The sequence below is a fragment of the Falco punctatus genome, assembly GCF_963210335.1.
Source record: "Falco punctatus genome assembly, chromosome: 6".
NCBI classification, from domain to species: domain Eukaryota; kingdom Metazoa; phylum Chordata; class Aves; order Falconiformes; family Falconidae; genus Falco; species Falco punctatus.
In genome coordinates, this window is record NC_137585.1 from 50086170 (window position 1) to 50107443 (window position 21274).

At 43.6% G+C, this 21274-nt stretch overlaps 1 protein-coding gene and 1 long non-coding RNA gene across 3 annotated transcripts in view; one reads left to right on the forward strand and one right to left on the reverse strand.

The window, feature by feature from the left end:
• The window catches only part of LOC308065762, a 541432-nt gene that overhangs the window by 159987 nt on the left and 360171 nt on the right, over positions 1-21274 (reverse strand). The gene's annotated exons all lie outside the window — the stretch shown is intronic.
• PDZRN4 (PDZ domain containing ring finger 4) overlaps positions 3057-21274 on the forward strand; it is a 259477-nt gene continuing 241259 nt past the window's right edge. For both annotated transcript variants that reach the window (XM_080392097.1, XM_080392098.1), the window contains exons 1-3: positions 3057-8913; positions 11344-11430; positions 15378-15482. In XM_080392097.1, coding sequence (XP_080248223.1) covers positions 8260-8913; positions 11344-11430; positions 15378-15482 — 846 coding nt within the window. In that variant the 5' untranslated portion in view covers positions 3057-8259. The remainder of the gene's footprint in view (positions 8914-11343; positions 11431-15377; positions 15483-21274) is intronic.

Here is a 21274-nt window from a genome sequence, read left to right on the forward strand (position 1 = left end):
TTGACATTTCCAGAAACAGAAGAGATCAACACTTCTTGTGAACATTCTCCCAGGAGATGTTCAGCTAAACCGCACTCCCTCAAGTACTAAGATAAACACAAACAGTATCTTTGCTGTGGCTTTACCTGTATGGATTTTTCGGTTGTATTAAACCTACTTCTTGGTTTGGTCTCCAGAGAAAAGGAGATGTGGCACTGGCCTTCTCTGTGTGTATGCATGCCTGTACAGGTCTCCTCCTTAATCCCATTTGAACTCCCAGTTTCTATCAGCCACATCTGGCAAATGTGTAGGAGACAGAAAGATCCTAGAAGTGTAATAAAACCTGGCAGACTGCTGGAAGACAGCCCCCTTCCCCTGGCTCTTCTCACCAAAGGACACTGCAATGTGAACCCCACCATTACTGGGCACCAGAAAACCTAGCCACCATCCATAACTCTCAGGAAAACCATGTTCGTTAGTTCTGCCAAAGTCCTCTAGCCAACCTGAGCATACCCTCCACCCACAAGAGTACTGGAAGGTCACTTCTTTTTCCTCTGAAAGTCCCCAAGCAGCATGGTTGCAGGCTCATGGGTGGCCTTCCACCTGCCTTGGGACATGAGTGAGGGAAGGGGACAGACAGTGTGGAGGCATCAGCCATGGAGCCTGATCCTGGCTCCCTGCAGTCCCTTTAGTGTTGTCCCCTTGCAGGTGTTACCCAAAATACTGTAAAAAGCCACTGTCTCCCCAAAGAGGTCACAGTTTCCAGCCTTGCTGAGGGCAGACCACGAGAACCCATGCAAAATAACAGTGAATCTCATTCACATACAAGGAAAAAATCACAAATTGGAGGAGGTTCTGTCTGCTTTTAGTGGGGGTGGTGAATGAGAGGTGCTGATAGAAAGAATAATGTCCTAAATGTGGTTTTGGAGTAACTACTCAAGGTAGTGTTCCACACCAGACAGGTAAATGCATCTTAATTTTAAGTAAAATAAAACACAAGCCATTCAGATGATTTAAGTTTACTTGTTGAATAAGCAATTGTATGTAATTTAATTCAGACTCATTAATAAGTAATTTGTGAAAGTGTAGCTTTAGGAAAATAGGACTCAGAGGAAAAACAAGGCTAAACAGATCAAGTGCTGGAAAAACTGCAAAATCCAAAAGCATATTTTCTCACTGCTCATAATATTTGCTATTATATTATGCTGATATTTTTCAAGATTTACTACTGTAAATGGCTGATCTATATTATTTCTACTGTCAAATGCAAACATGAAACTCAAACGTAGTAAGTTGCTAATGGAGGAAGTGAAGCATATCTAGGAATCATGTTTGCTAGAGCACTAAAATGCTTCATTGCATGAGGAAATCTTTCATTCTTAGCACTGCATTATTTGTGTTAGCGTAAGCTGGATCTCAAAGGGACTTGCCTTGGGGTCAATTAAGTATTTGGAGTGAGTATCACAGTTTTCATATATGATTAACGCCAATGGAGTAAAGTGTTCCTTGACCGTCTTTGTTTAACCTGTTTTGTGCATGGAGGCAACAGGCATAGGATTGAAGAGGATACTCCGAAGTACATAAATTACAGTACATGTCATGAACAAATAGATTACAGAAAAGAAACAGAAGCATATTCTTATATGTTCATCTTAAGGTCCATACGAACATTAAGATCTTAATTTTTCATGTCCCTTTTGCGCCTATTGCTTCCATATTTCTAACCTGTTTTTTTGTACTGCGTCTGATAAGAGGCTAATAACACTGAAACAGTACATGGATTCCCATATTTCCATGAACTGATTGTAATATTTTAGCTACCGTTTTGAAATGGTTTCTTTCATTTTTGTCTTGTTTTCTTTGACTTACTAATACCTTTTTCCAGTTTGTGTCATGTTAAAATGCATAAAGTAATCAGAATTTTCTATACACATTTCTCAGGCAGATCACCTGGCTTAGTCATCTAAGGACAGCCACATTCTGGTGGCAATGATATTTAAATGTAATTTCAAAGGCTTAAATTTCCAGATTTACATAAGTTATGAAAATCCTACCACAAAATTCCTGCATTTTTTTTCTTTTTAGTTTGTCATATTTCACTCTGAGCTTTTCATATGTTTTTGAACATGGTTTATTTCTCTTCCTTACCAGCTGATGTGCAAGCTAATACCATGCAATGTAGTAGTATAGTTTCCTAAATGCTGTGCAATGTAACACCAGTAAGAGACATGTAAAAGACAGAGGGGTGGTAATACCCTGAAGCATTTCTACTAATCTGAGCAGCTATCAAAGCTTTCACTGAGATCTGCTGAGGTTAGAAACTGAGGTTCTGCTTCTATCTGTTTCTGGTGTACCTGGCTTTACTGATATTGGGCAAGGTGACTGTTTTCACATCTTCGATTTTTAAATAATTTTGCTGCCTAAAAAGGAAGCCCTAGAAACTGCCACTATGTCTTTGCTGGTTGATCAAGTACAGCAAGGGCAAGAGGACTTAACCTTACTCTGGAGGGACTGTCACCAGCAACGAGCTGATCCCTTTCTGAACCAGTTTGGGCTCTGTCATCTCATATGAGCCTGGCAACAGTGAGTGGCTTTGCTCAGTGACATTAGCTGCTGAGGTTTCATAATGTGAAAAATCATCCCCTCAGACTTTTTCTCCTTGAACTAATGGATGCTAAAATAGACGGAAAGCTTTTGGTATCTGCATACCCTTAGGGAGCAGCTCTGTGCTGAGAGGAGGTGTCTGCATCAGGTGACTGCATGGTGGACTGGCTTTGCAAGGACAAATTTAGAAACTGGGACATCTGGGGGTTGCAACAACTGGGTTGAGAAAGGGAAATGAGATAGAAACACCCAAGGCAAGGGTCCCATGTTCCTTTATGTTTAACCCTACTGCTAGCACCTTCTGTTTAGGCTGCAGCTGGACCCCTGGTTCTGGCTGTGGTGTGAAGGGCTGTGTGGGCAGCACTGGGCAGGGGTGCGGCAGCCAGTGCAGTCTGAAGCGAGCTTCTTACCAGACATCGAGTGATGATCCAGCTGGCTGCAGGAATGCGGTACAGGCCTGACAAGGGTAAGAGGTGAACACACTGGCAGACCTATTTTCCCTCAGCCTAAATCTCACCTCTTCTCTTCTTTCTTGCCATGTTAGAAAGTAACTTTCCTTTAACACTGAACAAGAAAAAAAAAGAGGAATTCAGAAAAAGCATTGTCTCAACCCTAGAACAAGCGTATCAATCTGTTTTGACCTATGGGTCAAGTGTGCAGTCTTCTCCTGCCTTTCCTAGCTCTGTTTGCAGTTAGACATTTAAAGAAACGCATATCCCCATGCACTGCTGCAGTCCAGACACTTGCATTATTCCGCTTCTCTACCCACTCCTGGCTTTCCTTTTATTATCCCCATTTGAGCTACTGCCTGCTCTCACTACTGGCTTCCCTAACCATCAGAAACTTCTTGGTAAAGGCCAGATGTATCACACAGGTCTGGGCTTCCAGTTTAGGAGAAGATCTTGCCTTGTCAACAGTCTCCTAAAGAGAAAGGGCAGTCCCAGCTCCCTGCTCTGACACACACTTACAGTTTATGTGAGCCATTCTGACCCAGAATCTAAAGAACTTTAGTTATCCACCTCCTCATCTGTAAAACAGGGATAACAGCACTTTCTTATTTTAAAACTGTTTACTGTGAAAACATTCCATTAAGAAGGTTTGGAAAAGCCACCTTTCAGTGCTCATGTCTGCCTAAAGATTTTGTATCACAGGAGTCCCAGTAGAAACATCCTACTGAAAAAAACAACTGTTCAGCTGCTGGAGGTGTCCAAAGTCGATGGCACCCTTAATTTCCAACAGTGACGTTCCCAAAGGACTTAAGAGGTATGCTCAGGAGCATTTTGCTTTTATAGCACTGGGCAGCTCGACTCTTGGATCATGCACAATCTCACTGCTTCTCTTCCTCCCCTTTATACAAGGCTCAATCCACAGGGGGTGACCTCAGAGCATGCCTCCCAGGTCAGGCTCCACAGCACATACTGGGAGGTGCTTCTACCCACCTCTCAAGTTGGAAGGTACAGACTTCTCTTTTGACTGCCCTAAGGACCGGTGCCTTAAGACAGCAGCTTTGTTAGTGACAGACATTGTATAGTGACTTCAGTGAATTCTGCTGGATAACATTAGTAGTAAGTGAAGTGAAAAATGAAAAGTAGTTACAGGACTTGCTTAAGGCCATTCAGCGGATGAAAGAGGCAGGTCCAAAATCCATATCTCGCACTCACTGCTTTTTAAGACTCATTCTCATTTTTCTAGTGGTCAGAGTTGATTGTTGGCACATTTGATGTCAAACGTAGTTAAACAGAGATTATAGAGTGTCTTTGTGCTTGTGAACAATACAGTTCATAAATGTTTTCTGTATGTAAACTTCTTCAGTGAATGTCTGCAGCTTTTTGGACGTTTCTTTCCTTTACTGACGAATGCAAATACTTGTTCAGGTTGCAGCAAATAACCATAAGCTTTCAGGCTTTTTTGACTCCTCCACCTTAGGGACACTCCCTCCAAGTGTCTTGATGTGCTTCAATGATAAACTGTGATACAGAAAAATTCTTGCTGACTTGAAAATAAGGGAAAAAAGCCCCACTTCTGAGGTGCTTCTCTACAGTGAAACGAGTTATATGGGCTAACTTTATGCTTATAATCTTCTATTTGCCAAAGAGCAATGGCATTCATTCTTCCAGACTTCTGATGATAACAGGTTTTAATAGCAAATGCTCAGGTCTAAATCTGCTCTCAGAGTGAAGTTGCTGAGTCCTCCTGGCTCTAAATTAGTTACAGGGTTTTACTAGTGCGACTGGGAAAAGAACCTTCCTTTGAAATCCTACAGATGAATAATAGGGCAAAATGATTATGAAAATGAGAGGGGAAATACAAAAATACATATTTTATTCCCACATATGTGAGTTGAAAGTTCATCTGATTTTCCTCATTGATTTCAATGGAGACAGGAACCTTCCATTTGCCTTCAGATTTCAGAGCAGTAATTCTTATCTCAGGATTCTTTCATCAGATTTGGGAACAGCTGTATAGCTCACAATTTAAACAGCAGATCCTTGTAGGATGAGACAAGAGCTACAGGCAGAAATAACCCTTGATTTTATACTTGAAATAGCTTTTCTCCCATCTCTGATGCTCAGGAGCAGCAGGCTTTCTGTGCTGATAAAGAACTCCCTCAGCAGCAGTTACTTTCACCAAATCCTTCCTCAAAGCGTGCTTGTGTGTGTGTGTGTGTGTGTGTGTGTGTGTCTTGGCACACGTGACTAAAAAAAGCAAGTGCTTTCCTATTTCATATTACTTTTGCTGCCTTACCGGGTAGAGCAAAAGAGAATATGGTGGAAGCTGTTGAAGATAGAGACTGTCCTGCAGACGAGCCACTGCACATCATTTATTGCATCCATGACTGGGCGCAGTCCCAGTGCAAGTGGTGGAGCTGTACAGAGCTACTGTGGGCAATGTTCCTGAGGGCGCTGCTGTTCCTGTGCTCCTCAGCCTCTCCCAGTCTCACTAAATCTGCATTTTCCTCTTTGATCATCACAGTGAAGCTGTGACTGTAGTGAGTGGCTGTATGAAACTTGTAGCTGTAGCTGCTGAGACCTCAGATGAGAAAATTTGTAATTATTGTTGTCTCTTTAAGCACAGTTTAGGAAAGTATGAGGATTGTGTTTTTCATTTCCTCATTACGTCAGAACTAATAGGACTAATTGTAGGAATAATCCCTTGTAAGCATATTGGTAGTGCTTGCATGTATTTATCCATGTGTATACCCATTTATGTGGAGGTCTGGTATGCAGACAGCTGTTACCTTTAGATGAGTTTTGTACATTTGTCTGAATTACAGGTTCTTGCATTGGGAAATTATTTTTTATATAAACCCAGTCACCTGTGCTGCCATCCATGTTGACATCTTGGCAAAGAAAGATAGTTTCTAGCATGAACGGAGAAACGGCACAACTGCCTGGAACCGTTTTGCCAGTGCACTGACATTTAACCAATGCCCAAAGCAGGCCAGAAAGGACAGGGTTTTTGAAAAGTATGCCTGCCATGGGATTTCTAAACCTTCATGTAATTAATCACCTAATTTAAAAGAAGCCTAAAGGCTCCGAGGTTCAAACCTGGCTACATCATCCCCTTGGCTGCATTTGTTCTGCTGAATAAAATGTGCCAGGGACCCTAAAAGGACTCCCAGCCTCACCCCTAAGCTGTCACCCCTGAAGCAGCATGACAACCCCAAACTGACTCCTTGGACTGGCCTCTGCCACCCTTGTGTTGTGCCCAAGTGTGGTTTGGGAGGCTGCTCACAGGCCTCAGCCAAAACCATTCCAAGCATCATGCCAACAGACTAACATAGGCAATACCAGTTTAACAGACCATGTGCCAGTGTTGGGGCCTGTTCTTTGCCCGGTTTAATCTATGAGCATAGATGCTACTGCCTCTGTTGAGACCTGAGACTCTGAGCCATGTATAAGGAGGTAAAGAAGATACATTGGGACAGAAGAGATGGTATAAATAATGAGGGTAAATGAACAGTTAAATTCAAAGGCACATGAGAAGAATACTGTTTTTCAATCATTTTCTGTAACATTCAGAATGATACTGATCATGACCCTATGAGCAAAGCAATCAAAATCAATGGATATGCTAGATGATCAAAACCCAGTATGAATAGCATAATCACTCGGGGTATCTAATTTCCTTTTTTGCGTGAGAGAATATGATTTTGGTCTGCAATGAAATACTGTATAATGTGTTATAGTGCCTTGTCTGAAATCTGAGAGACTATTTGATGGTGCAGTTCATTTGTTTATTTATTTTATGTCCATGGTAATCCAACTGAAACCATAGGTTTCTGCTGGCAAGTTAGAAATGGTAGGTTGGTGGTGCTTCTCAGTAATACTTGGGTCTGTAGATGTTCTGTGAGGCATTGCCAGTTGTTATTGTTTAAAATTGCTGAGAAACTTTTGTTAAGCAAATGATGGGTAGACATAACTGAGATGTGTGGTTCCAGGTACAGTTCTAGGGGCAGGTATGTGCAGAGTTTTCCTTCTTACTTTGGAAAAAAGGGATGAGTGCCTCTGCTGCGTTGCCCCCATGTTGTCTTTCTAGTCATGGAAAAGAACCATTCACTAGTGGGTCTCAAAAGCTCTGATGGCTTTCCCAGAGGGATGTGCTTGGGATTCAGGGCTGGAGGCAGGAATTGCAGAGCTGGTGAGGACACACCCTGGCTCTGCCTTAGGAGTCCTCAGTCAAGAAAATATCCTGGGATCTGGGCCTGGGCAGGCCAAAACCACCTTACCAAACGTGATGGTGTCTGACCCACATGGGAAGGAGCCTACCACAGGAACGCCTCAGAGGGCTCCATCCCGCTCTCCTCTGGGAGGTTTTCCACGGGGCTGGGGGGCATCAATCTGGCTCTGTGTTTTCAATAGTCAAGTTATGTGGGGAATGCGTTAGGGGTTTCGTGTTTCAGTGTGTGTTGTGGGTTGTGCAGCAATGAAGGGGTAGAATTCAGGCTGGCTGTGGATCCTAACTATTCCTTTCCAGATTCTGCTGTGTTTTAGCTTTTCTTGAAATGAAAGTGTTATTTATACATACGTTGTTGTTTAAGGGGGCTCAACAAGCAATTTTCTTACCCTGACTATTTTCTTTGGTGTGGTAACAAAGACAGCATTGGTACTGGAGGCTTGAGCTTTCCGTGCCCTGGATGTCCCACCGCGGGAGCACAAGAGCGGAGCGAGCCCTTTAGAGGGAAACACGGACGTGCGTTATGCACCGGCACGTCCGTGCAGCAGCCAAAGAGCCGAGGCGACCCGCGCTGCTTTGCAGCCTGTCATCGTCCTACCCCCGCGACCTCAACCCAGCCTCGGGCGACCGGCCGGGGGCACAGCGCGGCCGCCAGGCCAGTGCCCGCACGGCGGTGGGCGCAGGCGGCGGCCCTTCCCCGCGTCTCCCCCTCCCTTCCCCCCGCGCCCCGCCGCGTAGCGAGGATGCCCCGGGAGGGCGGAGGTGGTGCCGGGGCTGGGCGTGGGGCGGCAGCGCCGGGGAGAGGGAGTTAATGCGAGGTGGGGGGGGGGAAAGCCGCTGGGAACTCCAGCTCGACGCTGCCGCCCGCCTCCCCCGGCGCGGCCCCGCTCCTCCGCCCGCCCCTCGCCGCCGCCCGCCCGCCCGCCAGGAGCGGCTCCAGCGCCGCCGGGGCCGGGCGGGGGCCGCGGCGCCGAAACTTTGGCGGTCCCCGGCCGCGCCATGGGCTTCGACCCGTCGCGCTTCGCGGCGCCGGTGGCGGCGGAGCTGCAGTGCAAGCTGTGCGGGCGGGTGCTGGAGGAGCCGCTGTCCACGCCGTGCGGGCACGTCTTCTGCGCCGGCTGCCTGCTGCCCTGGGCGGCGCGGCGGCGGCGCTGCCCGCTGCGCTGCCAGCCGCTGGCGGCCGCCGAGCTGCGCCCCGTCCTGCCCCTCCGCAGCCTCGTCCAGAAGCTGGAGGTCAAGTGCGACTACAGCCCGCGGGGCTGCGGCCGCACCGTGCGGCTGCGGGAGCTGCCCGCCCACCTCGCGGCGTGCCGGTACGGGCCGCCGCCGCCCGGCCCCACCGAGCCGCAGCAGCGGGGCGGGCTCCCCCCCGGCCGCTCGGGGGGCGGCTCCGCGGGGCCGCCGCGGCCGCGGGCGGGCGGCGGGCACCGCTGCCTGCGGGCACTGCGGGGCGGCGGCAGCCCGGAGCCGGGTCCCGAGCTGAGGAGGGAGGCCCTGCGCTGGAGCAGGAGGGAGAAGTCGCTGCTGGCGCAGCTCTCGGCGCTGCAGAGCGAGGTGCAGCTGACGGCGCGGCGGTACCAGGCGAAGTTCGGCCAGTACGTGAGCCACATCAGCAGCATCACCCGGGACCTGGCAGGCGGCCAGCCCGGCAAGGTGAGTGCGGCCGCAGAGACCAGCGGGGCAGCACGCCCGGCCTGCTCCCCTGCAGCGGTGCTCTCCCCGGACCTGCTATCGCCATGCCCAACTTGCGAGCGGTGGCCCCGGGGGGGGCATAGCCGTCACCCCCAAGTCCGCGCCGGCCCCTAGCCCGGTCCCTCCCCGTCCCCGGACACCCCCCAGGCGGTGCGAGCCGCTTCGCTGGGCCCTCGCCGCCCCCGGGGCGATGGAGCTCCGACCGGGGGGACACGCTGTTTGTCGGTCTCTATTTCGGAGCCCTTCCCTGCGGCGGCCGAAAACCCGGGCGCCGGTGGGACCAGTGGTGCCAGATAGCGGCGGTGGCTCGTCCCCTGCTTGGCCGGAGGGGGTGGGAAGCGGGAGGAAGGGGAGAGGGGCTCCCCCTTGGGCTGGCGGCGGGCAGAGGGGTCCCGGTTCCTCCGGGCAGGGTGTCCGCATCGGGCGCCCCCGCCCCGCAGGCACCCGGCGGCGGCTGCCGCTGTTTGCTCCAGGGGAGACTGGCAGGAGCTCAGGAGCCGGCTTTTAACTTCTGTTTGAGCAGCCGAGGAATTGTCTTTAAAAAACGGAGCATGAATAGTGTAAACTTTGTAGGCGATGGTGAAACGATAGCAAAGCTGCTCTCGTTCGGTAGAGTGGGATAAAAGTTGACGCTGTCAATAGCAGAGACTGGTGCAGCACTTCGCTCTCTTCTCGGGTCTGAGAGCATCGCTCAGGTAGAGATTCGCTCCCTTCAGGCTAAATAAACCATCCGAGAGTACTGGTGAGCTGGCTTAACTCGCTGTAAGGGAGCTGATGCTTTTTTGGAGCATTAACTAGTGGCTGGAAGATCCCTGTGCAGACTCTAGCACCGCTGTTTGCAGCCGTGGTGAGGGAGTGTTTTAATGCAAAGAATTTTGCTTTTTACCCAAATCTTCACGGACCCTTGCGAAGCAAAATCCCAGGTGGAGAAGGTCTGAGGCAAAGTCACTCCTGAAGAAATGTCGCATGCTGGGCATCTGGCTGCTGCACGGGGAACAGGAAAGGGGACGTCGTTCGCAGGACACCTGTGTGCCTAGAAACATGGGTCTTTGTGGCATTGAGAAACTTTGTGTTTGGAGACTTACATATTGAATCTTTTTATATTATTATTATTTTCTTTGGTTAGCTAGGCCATGAGGTTTAGGTTGCTGGCTCTGGGAAGTGTGCTTATGTGTAGAATCTAGAATGGTTTGGGTTGGAAGGACCTTAAAGATCATCTAGTTGTAACCCACCTGCCCTGGCGTGGAGGCATCCCTCCTCCCGGGCAGGAGCGGAGCCGTTTCCGAGCGTTGCCGGTAGGTGTTGCTGTATGTACTGCCGCTCCAATGTCTTGCACAGCTGAGACCAGGGTAATGACTAAAACAGGTATTTGGAAGAAAAACTATCTATGAAGTAAAAATGTATTCCATTAAAATCAAATGTATTATGCGGCAATAAAACATTTCACTGTCACAGTTAATAAAATATATGGCCTTCAGCGTTAAGTGTTATATTTTGAATGCTCAGAAAGGTATACCTTATTTAGTTGTCAAGTTGAATACAAAATTTGATTATTTATATATTATTAATTAATGGACACTGGCAGACACAAACACCTAACAGCGCTGGATGAATATAATGTTTTTGGGGGGGAGTATGGCTCTTGAACTGTAACTATTATCATATGTGAATGAGGTAAAATAATCTAACTTGCTGTGCTAAAGCCTCCAAGTATTTTTTTGACTTTTTTATATTTTTTTTTAGAAAGTTATTTACCTCTTCCACTGAAGAAAAAGTGTCTTTTTTGTTTGTTTGTTTTTAACTTTGACTCCTTCACTGTTTTTGAACGTTAGCTTTATATTTAAAACCTTGTTTAGAAAACCCCCTTTTTTTTTTTTGCAGACATGGTTTTGGATTCTTTCTTTTTGGGAGAGAAGTGAAATGCTGGGATGAAGAGTTGGGTTTCATTTTGTGTGTGTATCTTCCCTGAAGGTTGCTGTGAAATGGGTACTGATATGACTTTGGGGTTTGAAAGTGTTGTGTATTTTAACCTATATGTTTAACATCTGAAATGTTGACACACATGGGAATTTTATTTTTTTAGAGACTTCCAGATGTTTGGAGCTCTGACTTTTTTCAGTGGTGCTGAGCATTCTTCACCAAAAGCCTGTACTTCTTTCCATTCAGCGCTGAAGATAATCAGGTGTTACCTGTGTTACTTTTCAGTGACAGGTGGATTCTTTGGGTTTTTTCCATTACAAAGTCTCTTGTTATCTTTTCAGCCTAATTTTCCTTTAAGTCTTATCTTATACGTATTCTCCGGCTAAAAATCTTTTGTACATTAGTGCTTACACTTAAGATCTTCTTTTTGAGACTATATTCTTTAACAGTATTTCACCTCTTGCTTCTTAGGGAGGAGAACCCAAACCATTAACAATCATGCTACACCGAGAAAATGATACTTTGGGATTCAATATTATAGGAGGACGGCCCAATCAGGTAACGAGAAAAGTACAGTAGGTTATTGTGACCATATTTTCTGTTACTGTATACACTCTTAGTAGTAAAAGAGTTTCTTTTGATGACAGTAAGTATGGAATCAGCTCCATAGATAGACGAACTGTATATTAACAGGTGTAGTTGGAGTCATTGTTTTGAAGACATAGTCTTGGATTATTCTTGATTTCAAGAAAGGTATTCCCATTGTTTTTGCTTTAAAACTTAATGCTGATCTGCACTCAATTCCCATGTGAGTAATATGTATTCATGCAAAATATTCAATGGAAATCTTTGGGAGTACTTATAAGAGTCATTGTTACAGGATTAAGCCATTGGAATTTTTTGAAACAGCTTGCTTTTTTTTTTTTTCCCCCATTTAGAGGACAGATGAAAATTTGCTTCTGTAGCTCAGATAGTTTAAGCATATGTCCTGCTCTCACATATCTCCTTTCGGTTTCTCTTTCTTTATGAACTGAAACAGGGTTTTCATCAATCTTGTATCATAACTCAATCTAATTTCATCAGTCCAGGTTTAGAAAGTTCATTGGAAACCACAGAATGTGCATAAGGATCACTAACACCCCCTAGAATATATGGCTTCTTTTTTTTTTTTTTTTTAACTTCATCCTCCCAAAAGCATTAATCAGGACTGTCATTACATATGAAGGGTAAAGAAACCTGTTAAACTGGAAAATTAGTCGTTGATTAAAAAGGCTTGGTAATAATTATGCACTGATCAGGTTCTTGTTAAGTGGGAGAATTGTAGCCTCCTACTGTTACTGAGGAGGGGAATGGGACCCTGTATGTTAGTTTGACAGTCTTCTGCTCTAAAGCTATGTTTAGCGGTGCCAAAGAGTCTGTTCCCATTAGCCTAAGAAGTTCACTGTCTGTGCTGCAGAACTACTGTTCCCTGTGGGTAAATATGAAAACCATCCGCTACCAGATTTTGGTGCTGTAAATCCAAAGCAAGAGTTTCTTAGATTTTCTAATGGAAGGATGAGACAACAGGTGGCTATAAGATAAAATACATGCACTTTGATTGTATCCATATTTTAAGTATACCAGTAACCAAATACAAACAGTAGTTTGTATTGAAGTGTAACTTCTGTTATTTCCAGCTGTAGGAAAACTGCAGGGAAGAGGGAGCATGGTGTTCAGCTTTCTGGGGATGGCAGCTGAGCTTCTCTGAAGCGCTTACATGCTGACAGAGCATACTAGAACAGTTTTTTATATTACAAACTGTTAGGCTTTTTGAATGAATGTTCTGGATGTTTAAGGAGTAAATGATAAATATATGAAGGTTCATAGCACTATTTCTGGAGAGAACTGCTGACCAGAGAGAAGGAAATGCTTATGGTCTTCCATTGACACTGGTAGTTTGAGACAGAGAAGTTGGTGGAGCTGTGAGGCAGAGCTGGGTCTCAGGGACTTTTGAGTCTTAGAAGTTTAGTTTGGATATTCTGTTTTGTTTTGTTCTCATTGTGATAAATGGGAATACCATGGATGTTTGATGGGCGGTTCCCAGATATTAGTATAAAGTCTCCCTCAACATACCTGGAGCCAAAGGATGTAACAGGAAAAAAGGATTGAGTTGACACAAACAATGAAAATAAAAAACTGCTCAAAAACTTAAATACTGGAACAGGGATTCAATATTTTTGTTCAAACAAGACGAAAAGAGTTCATGAAGGCCATCTGTACGTTCAGTTTGTTCAGGGAAGAAGTGCCCTTGGGTGAAGCATTGGCCCTTGCAGCAGAAGAGCAGAATGGTGGTGTATTAGTCACCTATGTGGGAGTGTGTTCCTTTACCACATTATTTGTGTTTTATAAGTACAATGCAGGTTTTTCCCATTGGAAAGCAGGTGACTCTTGGTGACTTGGGGAACGTACATACATACTTTCCATTGGCTGTGTTTGATTTCAGTCCATAATAGGCTTCCCTGCTGTTCATCTTCTACCTGGAGGGAGGAGGAGAGGAAAGGAATGACTCACCACAAGCTTGCCTTTTATTTTGTCAGGAAAGGACTCATTTCTTATAAGTGTGTGTTTCTGGGAGGTGATTCATTATTCTAAAGGAGGAAGGCTGCTTTGATCCCCAGTTTTGTCATGGGCCCCAGCTCTGGCTGGCTGGTAGGACTGTCCTACGACAGAGGCTGTGGAGGCTGTCCCCCCCGAGGACAACCTGGCAAAGCCAGGCTGGAGGGAGGTGTGTGCTGCAGGCATGGCTTGGGGCTCCTGCAGTCACCCACAGACTCAGCTAAAGGTTGAATGAACCAATCATTCCCATAGCTCCCCTCCGTTCCCTGCTATGCAGCTTGTGGGCTGCGCGGGAAGGTGCCGGAGCTCGATGTGCTGTGTGTTCATGTCAGGGCTGTGGATACCAGCACGTGCTACCAATGGGGACCACATGCCAAATACCCTTTTTCTTACTGCGTTGGACGTTACTCCTGAAAAAGCCAGTGAAATTTCTTAAGGAAGAAATACAATTTTATGTGGGCAAAGGTACTATAATCTAGCCTTTTGTTTTCTTGAGGAAAAAACCAAACCGTGTCCCTCTTGAATTTTCATTAATGGCTATTATGCTGGTTTTATCAGAGTTTCATTTCTCACTGTTTAGATGGGAAGTCAGTGAAAGTTCATAATTTCAAAATATTGTTGGAACTGCTAATAAGTTTCCCTTTTGCTTCTTACCTGTGAGTTTCTTTGACAAAGGGGGGGGAAAAATAGGGAGTTTATGAAATCATAGTGTGACGAACATCATATTGGGCAAATATTTGTTAACCTGAAATCTACCTGGGTTGAGACTCCATAGGACAGTTGCCACATGTTGTAAAGCATGTTTTACAGTGGCTCCATTTTTTTAAATGCCTTTATCATTTTCTTAATAGAAAAAAATATAAAACAATGTCCCCATGAGTATATAGGACCTAGACCTAGAAACCTGTACTCAAATGAATTGTGCTGTTGGTCAGGGTTTCACCAGTCACAGAAGGAAAATAAGTGTCATATAAACTGCTATCCACAACATAAATTGTCTGGAAAAATATTCCTTCATTTATTGCTGTCTAGGTTATTATTTCTATGGACACTTAAAAATACTGTAAGTGGGCAGTGTCTGCTTGGCATTATTTCTTTATTAATAATTAATTTAAACTATCTTAAACCATCACATGATGAAATTAAGTAATTTTAGCATGTGCAACCACAGCAGGTATATCGTTCCAGCTGTGGTAGATAACTTATCTGCTTTAAATCTGACCTGCGTACAAGTTTTACTTAGCAATGTGTAGAGATCAACTGGAAGTTGGTTCTCTTTTTGTCCACAGCTGATCTGTATGGATTTCACAGTTGAGCAAATTCTCAGTCTCCCATGTGAATAGGATTTACGAGGTTAACCAGTTCCAACCAAATCCTATCACTGTTACACGTGAGCTAACTAATGTCACTTTGTTCCTTGGAGCTTTATTTTTCAAATGCAGAAAGAAGTTTACAAGGAGCAGTACTGCAGGAGTCCTTTCCCTCCTGAGAGAAACACTTGTGCATCCATTTTTATAAGTTATCTTCCTCTGTGCCTTTATATTAGTCACTGTCTGCTCTGAACTTTGAGGTCTGCTTTAAATATTTTAGCTGGGATCTGATTACCATTGCACCTTGTGTTTCATTTAGACTAAAATAACCAGAAGTAAATGGATAATCTTATAAAAAATGCTGGAATAGTTCATTAATTCTGTCCTTTTGATTAATGACTAGTTTGTGTTAAGCAAGTTTAAAAAAAAAAAAAACAAAACCAAAAAAACCCCAACATCCCAAGGAGCTCAGTTCTTAGCTAGAAAAGCAAGCTGCATATTTCAGGCAGATTTGCATTTTGCATTGTTGCTGATTTTAGTACTGTCTCATTTCTTGTACTAATGTGGCCCTTTTTGCAACTTCCCTGTTGCCTGGTACAGAACAATCAGGAGGAATCTGCTGAGGGAATTTATGTGTCAAAGATTCTGGAGAACGGACCTGCAGACAAAGCAGAAGGCCTGCAAATTCACGACAAGATTATTGAGGTAAGAAAAAAAAACCCGCACCACCACCAGTGGATTAGTCTGTTACAGATTAATCAAGGATTTTATGGTTTTTACACTAAGTATCTTGTAATTTTCCTCTTTTGCTGTGTCTAAACATGATTGTTATATGCTGAACTACTTGAACATTTCTCAGAATTGAAGATGCATGATGGATTTTTCCGACAACTAATAAATGTATTGATCTTGGGATTAAGTTGATTTAAGCGAGGCAAAGGTATAGACCCTGAAACTGCAAGCAAGAGAGGCATTTTGTATTTCTTTTCATTAAATTATGAAAGAAGGCAATGACTCTATGGAAATTCACAGGTTTAGTGAAACTGATTTTGCCCAGTATAGGGGGCATTACTGTTGTGACTCTGGACACTGCGGAGAAGCTGTGCTGGTAAGCAGTACTGTGCAACTTCTTAAGCAATTAGAGAAAGTACTTTCTGCTATATGATCAGAAGTTGATAATCTGTTATTCTCACCAGGACCAGTATCGCTCTTTCCCAATCATGTAATATGCTAGCATGGAAATTTTAAAGTTTATTCCTGTGTAGTATGCATTTTTTTCGCCATAAAATAAATATAATTTTTTAGAAACCAATAACTCAGTCTGAAGAATAAGTTGCTGCCTAGCCTGCCAGCGTAACTGTAATTAGCCCTCTAAGAGATCTCAAAGGAACAGTTTCAAGCAGTCACTGAAATAGACTCCTTAGGATGCTGTCAAAATGGCATTTCACATTGCAGCTTTAATACAGCTCTTTCAATGACAGCACGTACCAGTAGCTGCTGGGTTTGTTTAGGATACATCACTCCAGACTTGGGTTTAGGGGAGGCTTGGAAGCATGGTGTGAACTTGCCAGTTGGACAGGGTTTTGAACAAAGACACATGAAACAAATAGATTGGAAGACAAATGCAGAGTGGTGCTGCTGGCTTCTTGCATCAGTCATATTGCTGTTAAGGACTTAGAAACATAAGCAGAGTGTTTGAATACTGGCATTGCTCTTAGTATTGGGAGCCTAGAGCGGTGTGTGAAACCAAGTTAATACATTTTCTTGGAAAAATAGCTGGCAGATACATGCATCTCTAGTAGAAACCAAATTGGCTGAGCAGAAGTGCACTTGCAACTGAACTCTTATCTCCCCAAGATAGACAAAAAGCTTTTGCGTCCAGATTTTTTGTAACAGCAGCCCTATGTTGAAAAAAATCTATTTTTTTGACATTACTATTTCACTTACCATGTTGTGTTTTTTACAGACTGACTGGCTATGTAGTTCTATGTGCTTGCTCAACGCTTCCTGCTTTATTTTGTTGTTTTGTAGTGCTTTGATTTTTAAGACAAAATGGAGTATTTTGGGAGGAAAAGGAAGAATAAAGTTACAAACCAACATTTATTAAACATGAAGCCATTTCTCAAAACGCCACCATAATTGAATCTTGATTTTTATTTGTTGAAAAATTCTGCTGCATAAAGTCATACTGATATTTAAATTGCTGCTGGGAACATACATATTTCAGTTCTGTGTGAAACTATAGATCCAGTCTAGCATAAGTATTCATATGTCTCTGAGTGGAGCACCAATTTCACCGTATAAATATATAACAGTTTCATGTATAGTTTTTTGTACTTGGGCAAGCATTTAAAAATGTTCAGGGTTAGGCCAAATTATTGAAAGTTTCAGTGTTTCAAGATTCATTAGACTAAAATAAAAAGAGGAAGATAAATGGTAACATTAAGATTTTCTAAATGAAATGCAAATAATTGATTATTCCTTCAAGCTAGATACAGGAAGCAACTGGAGTAAAAAGGTTAACTTTTTCCATGCCTATGCATAGCTATTGGTGTCATCTTGCAGCCGGATGCCCTGCCAGCACTGCTGTGGTTTGTTGTGGAAGATCAATGTGAAAGCTTTTGCTATGAGGAAGTAAGTTGGATGGTGTAACTGTTTCAAAAATGTTGGCAGATGCACAAAATATGAGCTTCGGTGAAGAATCGATAGGAAGTGGGACTTCTTAGTCTGGCTTGCTTTTCACTCATTTGGTGATCTGATCTAATGGGTGATGTTTTATGAGACCATTTTTCAATAATCGAGAGCAGAAGGAACTGATGTTGTTCGAAAAGCCTTTAATAGCTTCAGTCAGTTGTTTGGCAATGTGATGCCCGGGGTGTTTCTAGCAGTGCGTAGCTAATGGGATAATGGACAGGACTATCCCATTAGATCAGGAGAAAATCTGTTCTCAAGGCATGTTGCTAAATAAAGAAGGTAATTTGTTTCAGTGCCTTATCAGATGTTTAACAAATGTTAACTGCAGTGGTTGACTACAGTGAGTTTTGCACATTTTAGATGACCATCTAATGGGTAAGCTGGCGCAGAGAATGGATTTCACAGTCCTATGGCATTGGCAGCTGGAATGGTGAGCCAAGGCTGGCAGACATGAGTAGCGCTGTCTTTTACTTTATATACTTTGTTATCTGTGGCAGCAACTTTGCCAAATAATTGTTATGGTATTTGAAAGGGTGCCAAGGGGAGAAATCAGATTTCTTTCTTAAGTGTAAAAATGCTACACAAATTACATGAGTTCCTGGAGGGTTTGGAGATCAATGTGCCCAGAATATGAGCCATAGAGCCTCTTAGACCCTTTCACCTGAAACAAGTTGGCATTTATTTGGGCTTTACCCTCAGGTGAGCACATTTTGTCATTGAGGACCTGAAAGCTGAAACATGTGCTTGTGCGCTGGCAGGGTGGTGGTGTGTGAGGGTGACCCCAGGTACCCTGTGTCAAGGGGCTGCGGCTTTTCATAGGGTATGGTCACAGCATCCTCACTGATCGTTTTCACTGTTCTGCTGAGGAACAGAAGATTTCGGGCACAACTTTACCCTCTTTACTTAAGGTTAACTCCTCTGTGAGAAAAGAGTTGTTTATGCAGTGTAACTCTGGCCTGGGACAGTGATGTGCACAAGCAGCATTTTGGCAATGTGTACTTTCAGAAATCTTATTATAAACCAAAAAATACCGTTATTTCTTCATTAAGGAGAAACTCTTCCTCATTAATTACTTCTGTGTAGCAGGTCCCTCCAGATGTCAGTTTTCTGCTGCTTTCAAAAGTTTTTATCCATAAAATCCAGCTCCCTAAATTAACGCAGTGCAGCCTATGTTCCAGGACTAAACACTGATCACATGCTATAAAAAGCATTTCAAAAAACTAGATGCAGCATTGGTGTCTGTGGCTCCCAACATGAAAGCCTTGGATATGAGCAGTAGTATAAAGCCACCAGACCTCTTAACTTTTGGATCTCTGTTTTCTTCCTTTCCACCTTGTCTGTGAAGCCCAAGAGGAGGAGACAAGCAGCAAGCCACGCACAGGACTATCTGTTAGTCTGTGCTGGTTCAAAGGATTGTGGTTGCTGCTGGGAGAAAAGACAAAGAATGTTTAGAATGGTTCACAGTTATATAGCTATGCATCATTTCATCTCCCCCTCACTTCATGCAAAACCTTCCTACTGAGTAAGTTCACTGCTCATCTTTGCTAATGCTAATAGCCTCCTCAAGGCAGCATAAAACAGTTATGATCCTTGGCAGTGTTGCTGATACACAGAAGTGTTTTACCTGCTGCTTTCTTTATACATATTTATAGTTCTGAGCAGTAACACTGGAAGTAACATCTGTATGGAGGAAAATTTGACTCTCAGTTTGCAGTCAGTTGAGCTTCACATAAGAATGGCACCACGTTGGCCAGCGCTCCAAGTACACTAGTTTAATGCCTAGTTAAGAAACCATTCAGAACTAGTTCTTTATACTTGTTTTGGGTTGTTTTTTCTTTGTATAATGTTAAATTTTACAGAAAATGCTATGCCATCTCCTCTGGTTTTGAGCCCAACTTCCGGAAAAAACAGCAACTGATTTTCCTCAAGTCCTCTTTCATTCTGGAGGTCAGTGTCTTGAAAAATGCAGTTATATTACTGAAGTGGAATATACTGCTTTTATCTTTTTGCTTTAATGTTGTACATAAAATATATAACCAGTACAGAATTTGCAATCCAGATGGAATTCCTGTGTTGGTTTTTTTTTTTTTTTACTTTTAAAAGAGCAGTATTTCACCCATTTGAGAGAAAGAGCTACTGTTAATTCACATTGCCTAGGAGACAAAGCCCTGTAGTCACAGCTGAACCTTCTGTGGTAGGTCTGCCAAATAACAGAACAGCAGTGAAAAACCTTGTGCTCACATAAAAGGGGCTTAGGCTGAAGACCAAAATACTCATATGAGGAACTGTAAGTATATCATTGTCTGGAAGGCTCAAGTATTTTTCTTTTCCTTGCACTGCAAGGCAAAGGCTTCTGTTCTTTTACTCTTAAGTGAAATGAGAATATTGGCTCTTTTGCATTTTAGTCGGTTGATTCTCATTAATGTGATGGCTAAGAAGCAGGCGTGATGGAGGGGAAAGAAAAACACTTTTAGTCTGAGAGCTTTTAAGTAATTTTGAAAAATGAGATGGAGGCATATGTATCATGACTGTGTGTTTTGTTTATGCAGCCTGAGCTCCATAACTATATAATAAATAAGGCTTCATCCCTTATTCCATGTTTCCCTTTGTTCTTTTCACTTTTCTGGAGATTACACACATAATGGCTTTCAAGTGCATGTCAGCAAAGCCAGTTTCAATAAAGATGAAGTCTTGAGGCTTATCCTGGCAGAAGTAACTTACATCTGCAAAGCGCCTACACAGAAACTTTTTTAACTATTGCCAGACTGCTGACTGTGCTGTGTGTCAGCCTTGTGATGTTTTATCTTCTGCATGTTTCTGTCATTACACTCACTATGTTGCTCAAGCAAAATCTTTGATACTAGTCATGTTTATTTGGCTAAGAATCTCCACTGTCAGATTATGTCTGTAGAAGTAGTGAGCTTAAAAACTGCCTTGCTGGCATCAGAGCTGGAAGGTTTGGGACAGCTTTGAACCAAAGCTGTACATGATGTGGCCAGTAAAATCTGGGTGGTGGCTGAGGAGATTATTATATAGCTAATTTTAGTGGCATGGATTTCAGTGTATCTAAATATGTCCAAAGTAGCCTTAGGTAGGTATATTAAGCTCTCTTAAATCCTTAACAAATTCATTATGTTACGTTGCAGGTAACCAGGTCTGGCACCTACATTCATTAGAGAACTCCTAATTAGTCTGAAAGATACCTGGCGTAATATATTAGTTATAGCATAGACTTAGAAATGTCTGTAGCTTTTTTTCACCTCTCCCTCACCTGTTGAGATACAGGTTTTTGGACACCTGAATTCTTTCATCTGTCTGAAGAAACTTTAAAAAAGACATGTGTGACCAGGTTTGTACATAACTTCACTTGAATAGGAAATACTGCCCCCACTGACTTTTTTTACTTAACAGTGCTTCTCCAAGAAGCGAGAAATCTGGATTGTAGTCTCTGCCCTACCTGAAAAGGCTTGAGTTTGCCTGTCCAGGTAATTGCCCTCGTTACTGGGGAAGAGGCTATCATGTGTGAAACCAGCCTCCACCCAGCCTCTTCAAATGGAGCAAGATGCCTGCAGGTGCTTGGGAGTCAGGATTATCCAGCTGTCATCTGCTGTGAAATAGATTCTAGGGAGCTGTATCTGGAATACTGCTCCTGCCTTTTTCAAGGTAAACACTTGTGCCAATACATGAGAGTTTCCCTCTTTCTTGCACAGTTTTGTGTCTGATATGACACTTCCTTGAATAATACTTGCATTTCTGACTTCACAGTGCCTTGACTTTGAGAGGGGAGGTAGCAAACGCTGTCA